At 38.1% G+C, this 14,195-nt stretch overlaps 1 protein-coding gene and 1 long non-coding RNA gene across 2 annotated transcripts in view; one reads left to right on the top strand and one right to left on the bottom strand.

Annotated features, from left to right (window-relative positions):
- LOC142652004 (sodium channel protein type 5 subunit alpha-like) overlaps positions 1–14,195 on the top strand; it is a 358,710-nt gene that overhangs the window by 338,767 nt on the left and 5,748 nt on the right. Inside the window, exons 23-26 of the mRNA XM_075827343.1 lie at positions 430–705; positions 4,898–4,954; positions 7,727–7,868; positions 13,798–13,898. Of these exons, the coding sequence (XP_075683458.1) occupies positions 430–705; positions 4,898–4,954; positions 7,727–7,868; positions 13,798–13,898 (576 nt within the window). The remainder of the gene's footprint in view (positions 1–429; positions 706–4,897; positions 4,955–7,726; positions 7,869–13,797; positions 13,899–14,195) is intronic.
- The window catches only part of LOC142652008 (uncharacterized), a 69,321-nt gene that overhangs the window by 40,226 nt on the left and 14,900 nt on the right, over positions 1–14,195 (bottom strand). The window lies entirely within an intron of this gene.

Consider the following 14,195-nt stretch of genomic DNA (forward strand, 5'->3'; position numbering starts at 1 on the left):
CCTTATCCAGGTTACGACCTTATTGTAATGGACCTAGTACTACAAATTACATAAATTCAGTAATGCATACTGTTTGACTCCTGCAAATATTAATTCTGTTTTCTTAAAATCCTAAAATCGTTTTACTAATGTAGCCGAGTGAATTTATGCAGTCAAATGTTTTAGACTAGAGACCCATAAAGCTTGATTTTATTAAAGCAGCCTTGTCGCCATAGTTCAGATATCATTATTAAAATGAATCTATAAAAGCCATAACTATTCATAGTGTCATTCTGCAACAGGCACAAAGCCTAATAGTAATACATCCCCATGTCGCTGAATATAAAATCAAGCTGACTGGCCTGTGTATTATGATATTAGTACTTTATTATTTTTTTCTGTTTTATTTCTAATAGCTACTGACTAATTATGTTTTGTTCCACTTTTAAGGTCGTAGTGAACGCCTTAATTGGGGCTATCCCATCCATCATGAATGTCCTGCTGGTGTGTCTCATTTTCTGGCTAATTTTTAGCATCATGGGAGTGAATTTATTTGCTGGAAAGTTTGGAAAATGTGTGTACGCTGAGAACAAGACAGAGTTTGATGTGTCTATTGTAGACAACAAGACGATGTGTAAATTAATGAACAGTAAAGAAGCCTACTGGACTAACGTTAAAGTCAACTTTGATAATGTTGGGGCAGGTTATCTAGCTCTGCTTCAAGTGGTAAGTATTTATGCCATATTTATTCTGCTTAGCCACAGTTATTATGGTTAAGGTGACCTTGAAGGACGACTAGCATAAGTGCCAATCAGATTCTAGTTCTCATACTGTACATGCCCCCCAACCCTTCTAATTTGCCAGCAGGTGGATATGCCTGCAATTTCTAGATATATCTTAGGATTTTCCATAGCACTATGGGGCACCCAATTAACATATAAGTACACCTAATTTACATTTGTACATGATTTAGTGTATTCATATGCAAATTTTCCCATCAGCAGACTCTCTTACCCCAAGACTGCTTATAAGCACATGCCTACTGTGCCTATAGGTATATCTGGCCCTGCAGCTGTGCTATATAGAAAAATATGGACCTTGCTTTGTGTACTGGGGCACAGTCATGCTGGAACAGCTTTGTATCTTTTCGTGATCTGCCACTTGGGTGACTGAGTAGCTGTGATTCCTAAACGCTTCCACTTTGCAATAATATCACTCACAGTTGATCGTGGAATATCTAGGAGGAAAGAAATTTGATGAACTGACTTGTTAAAACGGTGGCATTCAATTACAGGACCACGCTGGAATACAGTGATATCTTTAGAACGACCCTTTCTTTCACAAATGTCTGTAAAGGCAACTGCATGGCTAGGTGCTTGATTTTATACATCTGTGGCAATGGGACTGAATGAAATACCTGAATTAAATGATTAAGAAGAGCGTCCCAATACTTTTTTCCATATACTAGTCCTTCTCAATGAATTAGAATATCATCAAAAAGTTAATTTATTTCAGTAATTCAATTGAAAGAGTGAAACTCATATATTATATAGATTCATTACACACAGAGTAATCTATTTCCAGCATTTTTTTTCTTTTAATGTTGATGATTATGGCTAACATTTAATAAAGACCCCAAATTTAGTATCTCAGAAAATTAGAATATTATATAAGCCCAATTTCAAAAATGATTTTTAATACTGAAATGTTGGCCTACTGAAAAGTATGTACAGTATATGCACTCAATATTTGGTCGGGGCTCGTTTTGCATGAATTACTGTATCAATGCGGCGTGGCATGGAGGCGATCAGCCTGTGGCACTGCTGAGGTGTTATTAATGCGCGTGGCATGGAGGCGATCAGCCTGTGGCACTGCTGAGGTGTTATGGAAGCCCAGGTTGCTTTGATAGCGGCCTTCAGCTCGTCTGCATTGTTGGGTCTGGTGTCTCTCATCTTCCTCTTGACAATACCCCATAGATTCTCTAGGGGGTTTAGGTCAGGTGAGTTTTCTGGCCAATCAAGCGCAGTCATACTGTGGTTATTAAACCAGTTATTGGTACTTTTGGCAGTGTGGGCAGGTGCCAAGTCCTGCTGGAAAGCAAAGCATGAAGTGCTGTAAAATTTCCTGGTAGACGGCTGCGCTGACTGTGGACTTGATATAACACAGTGGACCAACACTGTTGCTCAGTGGTTCAGCCGTCTACCAGGAAATTTGAGCACTTCATGCTTCCCTCTGCTGACAAGCTTTATGGAGATGCTATTTTCATTTTCCAGCAGGACTTGGCACCTGCCCACAAAAGAATCAATACCTGGTTTAATAACCACAGTATCACTGCGCTTGATTGGCCAGCAAACTCACCTGACCTAAACCCCATAGAGAATCTATGGGTTATTGTCAAGCGGAAGATGAGAGACATTAGACCCAACAATGCAGACGAGCTGAAGGCCGCTATCAAAGCAACCTGGGCTTCCATAACACCTCAGCAGAGCCACAGGCTGATCGCCTCCATGCCACGCCGCATTGATGCAGTAATTCATGCAGAGTCAGAGCCCTGACCAAGTATTGAGGGCATATACTGTACATACTTTTCAGTAGGACAACATTTTGGTATCAAAAATCATTTTTGAAATTGGGCTTATTTAATATTCTAATATTCTGAGATACTAAATTTGGGGTTTTGATTAACTATTACGATAATCATCAACATTAAAAGAAAAAAATGCTGGAAATAGATCACACTGTGTGTAATGAATCTAGAGCTTCACTTTTTGAATTGAATTACTGAAATAAATAAACTTTTTGATGATATTCTAATTCATTGAGAAAGACTAGTAGTGTATCTTGTATCAGAGTCAGAACATAAAGCTTCCAAGGCACAAACTCCAGTGAAGTCTTTCTGCTGTGGCAAATTTACCTTAAATCAATAACAGCTTATTCCTCTGCCAGCTTGTTTTGTATTTCATGAAGTGCAGATACTAAAGATTTATTTTTAACAAGTCTATCCGTTATTCAGCTTTCAATGTCTTCCTTTTTCAAACCTGAAATAATTAAACCAGTCCCAAAGTTTAATTCTCTTTCATTTCAGTAGGAAGCTGTAGGTGGAATTACATTAGACTTCCACAGAACAGTTTTATTTGTACTGTACTCAATCAGAAAATTGTTTTATGGTAAAAAATCATCAGTGATTGGAAAAGTAGCCAAGAAGAAAAAGAAAATGAAAGATTGTAGTCTATAAATTTCCTGATTCTAGCTGATTGAAGAAGTGGAAAATGCATTTTCAGGTGTCATGTCCTCAAGCAGAGCAGAAGTTTCTATGTGTTTGGTCTACTACAGGGGTATACATTTGTATCATTTAGTCCACTGAAGCACATCATACATGCAGGGAGAAATGTACAAGGACACACTGTTTGCTAGATTAGGAGATGCGAGGAAATTCTAAACCTCTCTCTTTAAGCCTTTTTTAGTTACTTAAAGGGGAATTCCTCTGGGTTTCTATAAGTGAAGTTAGTTGGACGGGACCCACAAAGTACTCATACAGTACTCCTATATCTCCTGAAGCATTTTGGTCTATGGGGATGACGGCTACACAGTCTCCACTTTTGGTTTAAATATAGCAAGTCAATGGGCAAGATATGTGCTTAAAATATTTGACATTTGCACTTTTGAAACCAATTTTGTATTACTCTGATTTATATAAAATACAAAATGAAGGAATTTTGCAACTAATCATGATTAAAAATATCTTACTGTTTGTAGGTTAGCAAGAAGGGGAGCAGAGGGATTTGCGTAATATATGAGTGAAGGATTAGACTACACGCAGGGATTGTTTGTAGTCAGTTTCCATGGAGACACATTTGTCTGCATTAGAGCTTCATGGACCTTTACATTTTTTTAATTTGTAAAGAATTAAGAATCTCAGAGTGCCTTAGGGCAATGGAAAATACTCAACATGATACTATTTTCAAATCATCAAACCTTTTAGGCTTTATTCACATTTGCCGTTTTGGTATAGTTTGTGCTGCATTTCTTGCTGTGATTTTTTTTGTTTTTTTATCGCAATAAAATATTTTACTATATTTGTTACTAAAAAAGCATAAAAAATTTGGAAAAACTTCACCAAGAAATGTACAAGAAACCAGCACAGGTGAATACAGCCCAAAACCCCCGGAAAATAAATGCATTTTGTGTTGCTATTCCTATCATGCTTAATTTTACTATTTTTTATGAGTGTAACAATTTTATTACATTTGCGGAGACAATGTATAATGTTTATATGTTTTGCATATGTTTTTATAATTTTTCCAAAAATTAAAGTCATGTGTTGGTTTGAGACAATTTTTCTCATTAGCCATTACTCAATAGCAATTTTTGCAACCATCATATTGTATCTTCTGGTGCTCTATTCAGTCAGCAGTGATGTAAGAATGTCATGTGCATCATGGCCTGATCATTTCATTGCTTGGATCTTGTAGTCAGTGTTGAAGCCATGCCAGTGATGACATAGCGCCCTAGCAATGCATTATTTACATAGACACAGCAATGGTGCTAATGACTGCAATATGTAATCTGCAGACATGGTGATACTTTGTTGGCATTCTGACAATGTATTTTATTTCCTTATTGTTCTGTGTTTCTCCCTTGTGGCGGGACACAGCTGTTTCCTCTTGAAAACAGAATAGGAGGCTTTGTACACACTACTTTTTTTTGTGAAAAAAAACAAACTGGCGACCATTGTAAATTAAATATTAAATTCTAATGTAACAAGCTTTTCTGATGGGAGCCTCGACATTGGCTCAATTCACTACTATGAAGCGTTAAATATAAAAGCATCAAATGTAACACAAAATAATAATAATAGAAAAAAAATACCATTATTCAATAATATCCATTTTGGACTGAATTTTCTCTTTTGTTTCAGGCAACATTTAAAGGATGGATGGATATCATGTATGCAGCCGTTGACTCACGTGCAGGGGTCAGTATATGTTTTTATAGTTCTTATTAATAATTCTGTTATTTAGTTGCTATTCATTTATTACACATTCTTTTATTAGGGATAATTTCTATGGCATCTGATTAAGCAAATTGCAATGTTTTATGTAAAATCTCCTTGAAAAAATATTCAGAATCAATGTGATTCAGATACTTTATCAGTCGTGTGCACGAGGCATAATACTGTGCAATCTCCACCTACTAGTTCAGGAGGTCGTGCAGGCTTAAAGCGTACCTAACTTGTTTTGGTGACAATTCAGACTTAGCTGTCTTATATGTGTACATGAGGAATAAAACTATTTCTGGCCATTATACGACTTGTTGGTGGTTGGTTGGTGTTTGTTTGTTTTTTTTAGCAGTTTTCCCCTCTGCAGGCTCCCTCTCTAATTTTCCGTTTTCTCTAAGCTAGTGGGTGGTGCATAACTGGTACTATGTCTTCAATGCACTGCACACAAAGAATAGGAGAATCCTGCTCTCTTATCTCCATCTATCTCACACACACACATACACACACACACATATATATATATATATATATATATATATATATATATATATATATATATATATATAAAAGCTGCAGCAGCATGGAGAACATTATACCGCAGTAATGAGCACTGTAGCTTAGAATCCACCACTGGCATGACATAAAACTCTTACCAATAGCCTTCTCTCTGCTCTTGTTCCCCACTCCCCTCTTAATAGAATACTATGTACAGCGTGTCTGTGTTTCTCTTCCTGCTTTTGATCCCTCCTTCTGCACCACTCTCCCCTCTCCATAGACTTATATGGGCAGTGTCTTTGTCCCTCTCTGCTCCTGCTCCCTCCTCCTGCTCCCCCTCCATAGACTTTTATGAGCAACCTGTCTGTGTCTCTCCCTGCTGTCTCCGCCTACTCCCCCTCCCCTCTCCATAGACTTCTGTGGGCAGCAGCGTTTGTATCTTTCTCACTCTGCTCAGTCCTCCTGCTCCCTCTCCACTCTACATAAACTTCTATTGGCAGGCTGTGAAAAAACAGCCTACAATATGTCTTATATGTGTAAACATCTAGTGGCAGTAACTTCACACAGAATTTGCATGGATAACTAACTACATTTTAACAGTAAGTAAATTACAAAGTTGATAGATATAATATATATATTTCAGGTATATTAATACATTAGCATAAATTGTTTAAAACTTAGTGTCCATTTAAAAGATGGATACTGTATATTGTCTTTTTAAGGGGGTTGTCTAGTTTGTAAATTTCCTTTTTAAATTGCATGCCCTCAAGAAATAAATGTACTGGGAAAAAAAGCATTTGCACTAATTAAATTAATTGCACTCACTAAGTTCTGATTAATAGAGGGTTTATAAGTGAGTGACCGGACCCCCTCTTTAAACTTAATCTATAATAAAAGGGTATATGAAGAGGGTGATTTAAAGACAACCCCTTTAATTATTTCATTATTTACTTTGTGTTCAATTCAGATATCAGCTACTATAATACAATTACAATTTATTGATCCTCATGCAATGTACAAGTCAAGGTGTCTTTTCTAGTCTAACATAATTTACTATGTGAACCCAGCTTAAAGACTCCCAGCGATTAGCTGTACTCTGTGTGGGAAACCATCAGAAAGTGTTTACTTTATATGATGCCCATTTAAATAAATGGCCTGACGTGTACAATAATTGTAGCAATAGTAGTAGGTTTGATTGATATGCGGTTGTGCGAGATCCCAAATATACCCCATTTCTCATAATGATTCTCTTGAAAATAAGTGGATGATCAGTGTCTAAGAACACTTAGAGAAAAAGTTGCTGAAATATGAGACGTTTCGCATATTAAGCCAATTAATGTGAAATACAGTAATATTTTGGCATCAGAGTCTTATGCAGCATTCCAAGGACTTTTCTTCTGGATAATAAAAAAAAATTCTACACGAAATAGTGGCACCGAGAAATGTACTGGCAAATGAAAAACATTGGTAAAACAATTAAATCTTCTTTTGGTGTCTGTGTCTAGTTCACACTCGGTGGTCCTCTGCCATTGTATTCTAAGTGGTAAATGAACTGACTTCTATATAGCATATGCTTTTCACCCCAGGATTGACACATGGTTTTAATTACCGTAATTTATTTTCCAGATGATATAGAGTGGGTTGATTTGGACTTGTCAGGACGCGCTCATTAATATAAAATGATTTATTTATACAGATTGAACTAATTAGGAATTAAATGCTACATTTCTCAGAGTGATTTCTGATTTAAAACAAACATGAAGAATGTGGATACACATAGCTGTACAACACAGAGACGTAATAGGGCACCCATTGAGGGGCATGGGGCAGTACTTTACTTGTGCATATTGAGTTTTTTCTGTCTAATTCCGTAATTATCCAACAGGGAAAAAAAATCTGTATTATAAAGCTTTTCCCATCCCCCGTGAGACACAGTGACAGGGGACTTGGTATGCAACCGTATAACCTCCTGCATGTGGCACTGCTGTGTGCATGATGCCTAATGTTCACACAACTTTTTGCCCATGAAGACATTATTGCATCTAGCTGAATATTACAGTGAAAGTATTACTAAAATCTGAGCGTTTTTACCGGGATGATAAGTTACTAATTCTCATGTTTTCCAAAATGGGTTTATGTGACATGCCACATTTGATATTATCTTGCTGCTTGTGTATTTGGATGACTGATAACATGTACAAAGTGGATCTGATTGAACTGTTGGGTTTATTACTCTGTTTGGTTCTCTTTTAGATTGAGCAACAACCAATATATGAAACCAATAAATACATGTACCTATACTTTGTCATATTCATCATTTTTGGATCTTTCTTCACTCTGAACCTTTTCATTGGTGTGATTATAGACAATTTCAATCAACAAAAGAAAAAGATAAGTATCTAACTAATGTCATCTTTGCCCTTTAGGCTCTATGCACACGATGCGTTTAATGTGCGGTTTTATCACGCGTATTTGCGTGCAGCAAATCCACAACATAATACAGTACCAGCATAGTCAATGAGATTCCAAGGACGTAAATTGACCTCCAGTGCGTATACTAAAATCTGTAGCATGTCAATTTATCTTGCGTTTACGCTTGCGAATTGTATCTGCCTAATACTAAGGAAAAACACACCAAAACCCGCAGCATGAAAACGCACCGATTTACGCATCAAAATGTTAAAACCGCACTGAATATCTTATAGAAAAACGCATGATCTGTACGGTTTTTCCACAGCAAAATACGCAATATGTGCATGAAGCCTTAGAATCTCAGTTCCGCAATATCTATCTATCTATCTATCTATCTATCTATCTATCTATCTATCTATCTATCTATCTATCTATCTATCTATCTGTCTGTCTGTCTGTCTGTCTGTCTGTCTGTCTGTCTGTCTGTCTGTCTGTCTGTCTGTCTGTCTGTCTGTCTGTCTGTACATTTATTATATTCTCTTTATAAATCTCAGTCTGGGATATTTGCCAATGTATTATTTACCAAACTTCTGTTCTTTGATTCAGAGAAGACTGACGTAAATCATCAATTTTTCCAGACATAAAATCCAGAACTCATAAAACTGAATCGGATAAGCGAGAATACTTTTCAAAGAGCCTTTTTCTGTAATGACTCAACCTGTATCTCAGGTTGAAAAAGATAGGGAATTTCCCTTTTGGAAGAATATCACTGGTTTATCATCAGTTCACACGTGCTGTCAGACAGGAAAACAGCCGGCAGGCTTGATATTTAGTAGTTATACAGAGATGTCATTCATATGCCCAAAGCATGACTATGGAGAGACAGATTATGCGATTTCTAGCATTACATTACATCCAAGCAGTGATTTTTATTAACAATTCATATTAATTTTATATGTAGGGTATGACATATGAGCTGGTCAAATACATGTTTTTACCCTGCATTTTTTAAAATTTTATAATAAGGATAGTAATGATTATTGGTAGTAGTTTTGTTAGTTATTATTTTCTTTGAAGTATTTCTGTGTATTCACTATCTCTGTAATCCACACTGCAGATTCACTTACATCACTGTTCTGACTTTCTCATATCCTGACTTATAAATGGCGTCTGTTTTGTGGAATGTATATAGTAAGACTAGTACTCATTAGATCAGGGATTGATCATATACATGAGTATATTCTCTGTAAAGCACGGCACAATATACACCGATCAACCATAACTTTAAAATCAACTGTCTAACATTGTATAGGTCTTCATCGTGCCACCAAAATTGCTCTGACCTGTCGAGGCATAAACACCACAAGATCTCAAAAGCTGTCCTCTGGTATCTGGCACTGATGGTAGCAGCAGATCTTTCAAGCCCTAAAAATTTTAGAGGTACGGCCTCGATAGATCAGACTTGTTATTTCAGCACATCCCACAGATGCTCGAAAGGATTGACATCTAAGGAAATTTTACGTTAACACCTTGAACACTTTGTCATGTTTCTCAAACCATTTCTGAAGAATTTTGGCAGTATGGTAGTGTGTGTTATCCTGCAGAAGGAGGCCACTGCCATTAGGGAATACCATTACCATGAATGAGTGTAATTGCAACAATGTTTAAGTAGGTGATATGTGTCAAAGTAACATCCACATAAGTGCAGCTCAAAGCGTTTCCCAGCAGAACATTGCCCAGAGCATCACACTGCCTTCACCAGTTTGCCTTCTTCCTATAGTACAACCCTGTGTCATCTTTTCCCCCGGTAAGCAACGCACCTGGCGGTCCAAGTGATGTAAAAAAAATCGTGAAGCATCAGACGAGGCCAATTTCTTCCAATGTTCCATAGTCCAGTTCTGAAGCTCACGTGCCCATTGTAGGTGCTTTTGGCGGTAGACAGGGTCAGCATGGGCACTCTGATCAGTGTGTGTCTACACAGCCAAAGAACACAGCGAGCTGCGAAGCACTGTGTATTCCGACACCTTTCTATCATAGCCAGCGTTAACTTTTCAGCAATTTGGGCTACAGTAGCTCATCTGCAGGATCGGACCTGACCGGCTGCTCTGACGAAGTTGTTTAGCAATCACAATTTGGACCTTTGGTCAAAGATATTTATATCCTTACACTTCTCCCAAAACATCAACTTAAAGGGATTTCTTTTTCCTATCTATTCCACCCCTTGACAGGCGCTATTATTCATTTTACTTTTCAGCGGTTTTAATGTTATTGCTGATTGGTTTATTGTCACTATAATAAATAATACCAAAAATCCAAGAATAATATGTCTATTCATAAATGAATATTGTTATTTAGCAAAACCCAAGTCCAAAAATATTTAAGGTGGTATGCCCTTGATCCCTTGCTTAGGTTTTTATACAGAGTGCCCCCCCAATCTCCCAATAATGACACATTTATGATTGATTATACAGTTATAGTAACATAATAGCTTCTACTTCTCAATTCACGCTCTACACTGAAAAAAAAAACCATAATTTAATTAGTTTGAATGTAATTGAAGGAGGTAATTCAGACTTTACAGGAACAATCCGTTTCCAGCTGAAACTGCAAGGTCACTTTGAGCGCAGCTTTTCTAATTCAACAATAAAAGAGATACTGTAGTGAGCGAGCTAAAGTGTTCAGACAATAAGAAAGTTGAAATGTTACAGGTGTAAATCTTTCTCTGAAATATAACATGGTTTTCAGAAATAAATGTGATCCAGAAATCTGTGCTTAGCATCTTCTGCAAATGTGTAATTCTATTGTGACTTCTGCAATGCATGAAGCTTAGATGGATGAGCTGGCCCTGAAGTATAATCCAGCTAGTATATCAAATCTACTGCAGAAATAAGGATGTTTTTCACTTGTGACTACTGTTTTAGCTGTTCTATTTTATAACGTGTAGCACGCACAGAATGGATTTAATTTGCTCAACAAGATGACTAAGGTTTAAAAGGGACGTATTAAAGTCGACAATTAGCACCTATCCACAGGATAGGTGATAATTATCTGATAGCTGGGAACCCCACCGCCGGAAACAACACCAAATGGAGGGATCCCGAACACCCCGTTCCCCCTGACTGCACCCCTGCAATGAGTAGGAGCTTGAATGGAGCGGCGCTCAACCATGCGCCCGATGCTCCATTCAATGTCTATAGATCTGACGGAAACAGCCGAGCACTGTGCTCGGCTGTTTCCCTGATTCCCATAAAACTTCAGTGGAGCTGCATCGCGCAAGCTTGACCGCCGCTCCATTCAATGTGCTCTTCACTGTGACTGAGCAGTGAGGAGGAATGGGGGGTTTGGGACCCCCGTTTACATTTAGGCCCCACCAATCAGACAATTATCACCTATCCTAAAATAAATACTCAGCAGCTCAAAACGACCTAATGAATCCACAATGTCAGTCCAATAGTCCTGGTGGTATCCTTCTCCTAAATTTCTTGAGAAAAGGGTAAAGATGCAGTATTACTGGTGTAGCAGATGTCAGTGAATGCTGGGCTCAGTAGTTCTACAGATGTCTCCGGCTCAATCTGATGTAACCATAGGCCTACTAAGAAGTAGACAACACATAGAGTTGCACAGGCAGTAATTTGCAATAATTTGCAAAAAACACAAGGTTTGTACTTATAAACAAACTTTTAAAATCAGCATATAAAAACGTGGCACGCCAAGTCAGCACGACCCAGGGTTTCGCCGTATCAGCATCTACTGTGGATAGGTGATACTTGTCGATTCTGGGAATACCCCTTTAACTGCAGTCCTTTGGGAAACTATAGGTAACACATAGTCATATGATTGAAAAATGCATCTCAGCTTTATGTATATCTGTATGATGGTAGACCAGCAATATATTGGCATGCAAATGTATTTTAGGCACATTTCTCAGATATTTTTTGTTTGAACATGTTATGTACGCTATAAGGGCAATAGTATTGGGTCACCTGCACATTTCACCTACAGGAGCTTTTATAATATCCCATTCTAAATTTATAGGCGTTAATATAGAGTTGGTCCATTCTTTGCAGCTAAAACAGCTCCCACTCTTCTGGGAAGGCTTTCTACAAGATTTTAGAGTATGTCTGTGGGAATGTTTGCCCTTTTCGTTTAGAAGAGCATTTGTGAGGTCAGACACTGATGTTGAACGAGGGGGCCTGGCTCACCATCTCCGTTTCAGTTAATCTCAAAGGTGTTCGATAGAGCTGAGGTCAGGGCTCTGTGTGGGCCAGTCAAGTTCTTCCACACCAAACTCATCCAACCATGTCTTTATGGAGCTTGCTTTGAGTACTGTGGCACAGTCATGCTGAAACAGAAAAGGGCCTTCCCCAAACTGTACCCATAAAGTTTGAAGCATACAATGGCTCTAAATGTCTTGGTATGCAAAATAATTAAGTTTTCCCTTCATTGGAACTAAGGGTCCTAGGTGACCCCTGAAAAACAACCCCACCGCATTATCCCTACTTCACCAAACTTTACAGTTGGCACAATGCAGTTAGGCAGGTAACGTTCTCCTGGCATTCACCAAACCCAGACTCATCCATCAGTTTGTCAGATAGAGAAACGTGATTAGTCACCCCACAGAACACGTTTCCCCTGCTCCAGAGTCCAGTGGCAGCGTGCTTTACACCACTCCATCTAACGCTTTAGGCCCCATGCACACGAACGTGCTTTTGCGGCCGCAATTCCCCCGAAAATCCATGGGAGAATTGTGGCTCCATTCATTTCTATGGGGCCATGCACACGACCGTAGTTTTTACGGTCCATGCATAGCCCGGGAGCCCGCAACGCAGAAAGAACGGACCTCTCTTATTACGGCCATCTTCTGCGGTCCGGGCTCATTGAAAATAATGGCCGCGGTCATGTGCATGTCTCGCGATTTGCGGGCGGCTCACGGCTGACAGCCCGAAAATCACGGCCGTGCACATGGCTACGGTCGTGTGCATGAGGCCTAAGATTGTGCTTGATGATGGAAGGCTTGCATGCAGCTGCTGAGTCATAGAAACCTATGACATGAAGCACCTGCTCAGTAGAGCGTTGGCAAATTTTATGCACACTGCCTCAGCACTCAGCAACACTGCACTGTAACTTTACGTGGTCTTCCACTTTGTGGCTGAGATGCAGTGGTTCCTAAAAGCTTCTGCTTTGCAATAATATCACTGACAGCTGAACGTGGAATGTCTAGGAGGAAAGATACAATGGTTCAATTTCTCCCTGCTCATCATGGTCTAGCACATTTATAAATTCTGTACCTAATCTATAAACTTGTAGTTAAAAGGGTTGTTCTGAAATTAAGGAAAAACATGGCTTTCTTCCATACATAGTCCCACACCTGTCCATAGGTGGTGTGTTATATTGCAGCTCAGCCCCATTCACTTAAATAAATGGACCAAAGCTGCAATACCACACACATCCCATGGACAGGTGTGACATTGCTTTTCGAAGAAACCAGATATCTTTTTTAAATCCTGAACAACCCCTGTAAGATGTTTAACCCTTTTAATTGATGGGGGAAAAAAATTAATGCACACTGATTAAAATAAAGTGCACCAATGTGATAGCGGTAAAATGTTAGTTGTTACATTATCTGAGTAGTAAATAACTCATTGTATTATGTCAAAAATTACACAGGGAATTCGAAATGTATATTTCCGTAATTATGTTTTATTTAAGTTCTTAATTCAGGGATTTTAAATATATTAAACATCGTTCAGTTAAGATGAAGTGTATTTATACAGCACATATTTATTATTTCCAATATATAAATGATGTCTGCATAAAATGTTAGTTATGACACTAATTTATCATCTGTAAATCACATGTTTATCTCTTATTTGCAATAATAATGATTACTTTTATTTTGTCCCATTACTTAGGGGGCCAGGATATTTTTATGACAGAGGAACAAAAAAAATATTACAATGCTATGAAGAAGTTGGGGTCAAAAAAGCCTCAAAAACCAATTCCAAGGCCACAGGTAAAAACATTATTATGATGATGATTATTATTATTATTATTATTATTATTATTATTATTATTATTACTATATGGATTAAGTTATTCGATTTTCAAGATCAGTAAAGTATTTTTGATTACTAGTGAATTCGAGTCATTCGACTCTCGTTCGCCCAGTGCGGGGGCCGCAAGCTGCCGAATTCAAGCGGAGACTAGTGGAGAGGGGGCTCTCTCCATTCTGTTCTATGGGAGTTAAAAGAACTGCCGAGCAGTGCTTCAGAAATTCATGGATATACCATAAATGTCTACGTTGGGAATT

This window comes from Rhinoderma darwinii, chromosome 5 (genome assembly GCF_050947455.1).
Source record: "Rhinoderma darwinii isolate aRhiDar2 chromosome 5, aRhiDar2.hap1, whole genome shotgun sequence".
Taxonomy (NCBI): Eukaryota; Metazoa; Chordata; class Amphibia; order Anura; family Rhinodermatidae; genus Rhinoderma; species Rhinoderma darwinii.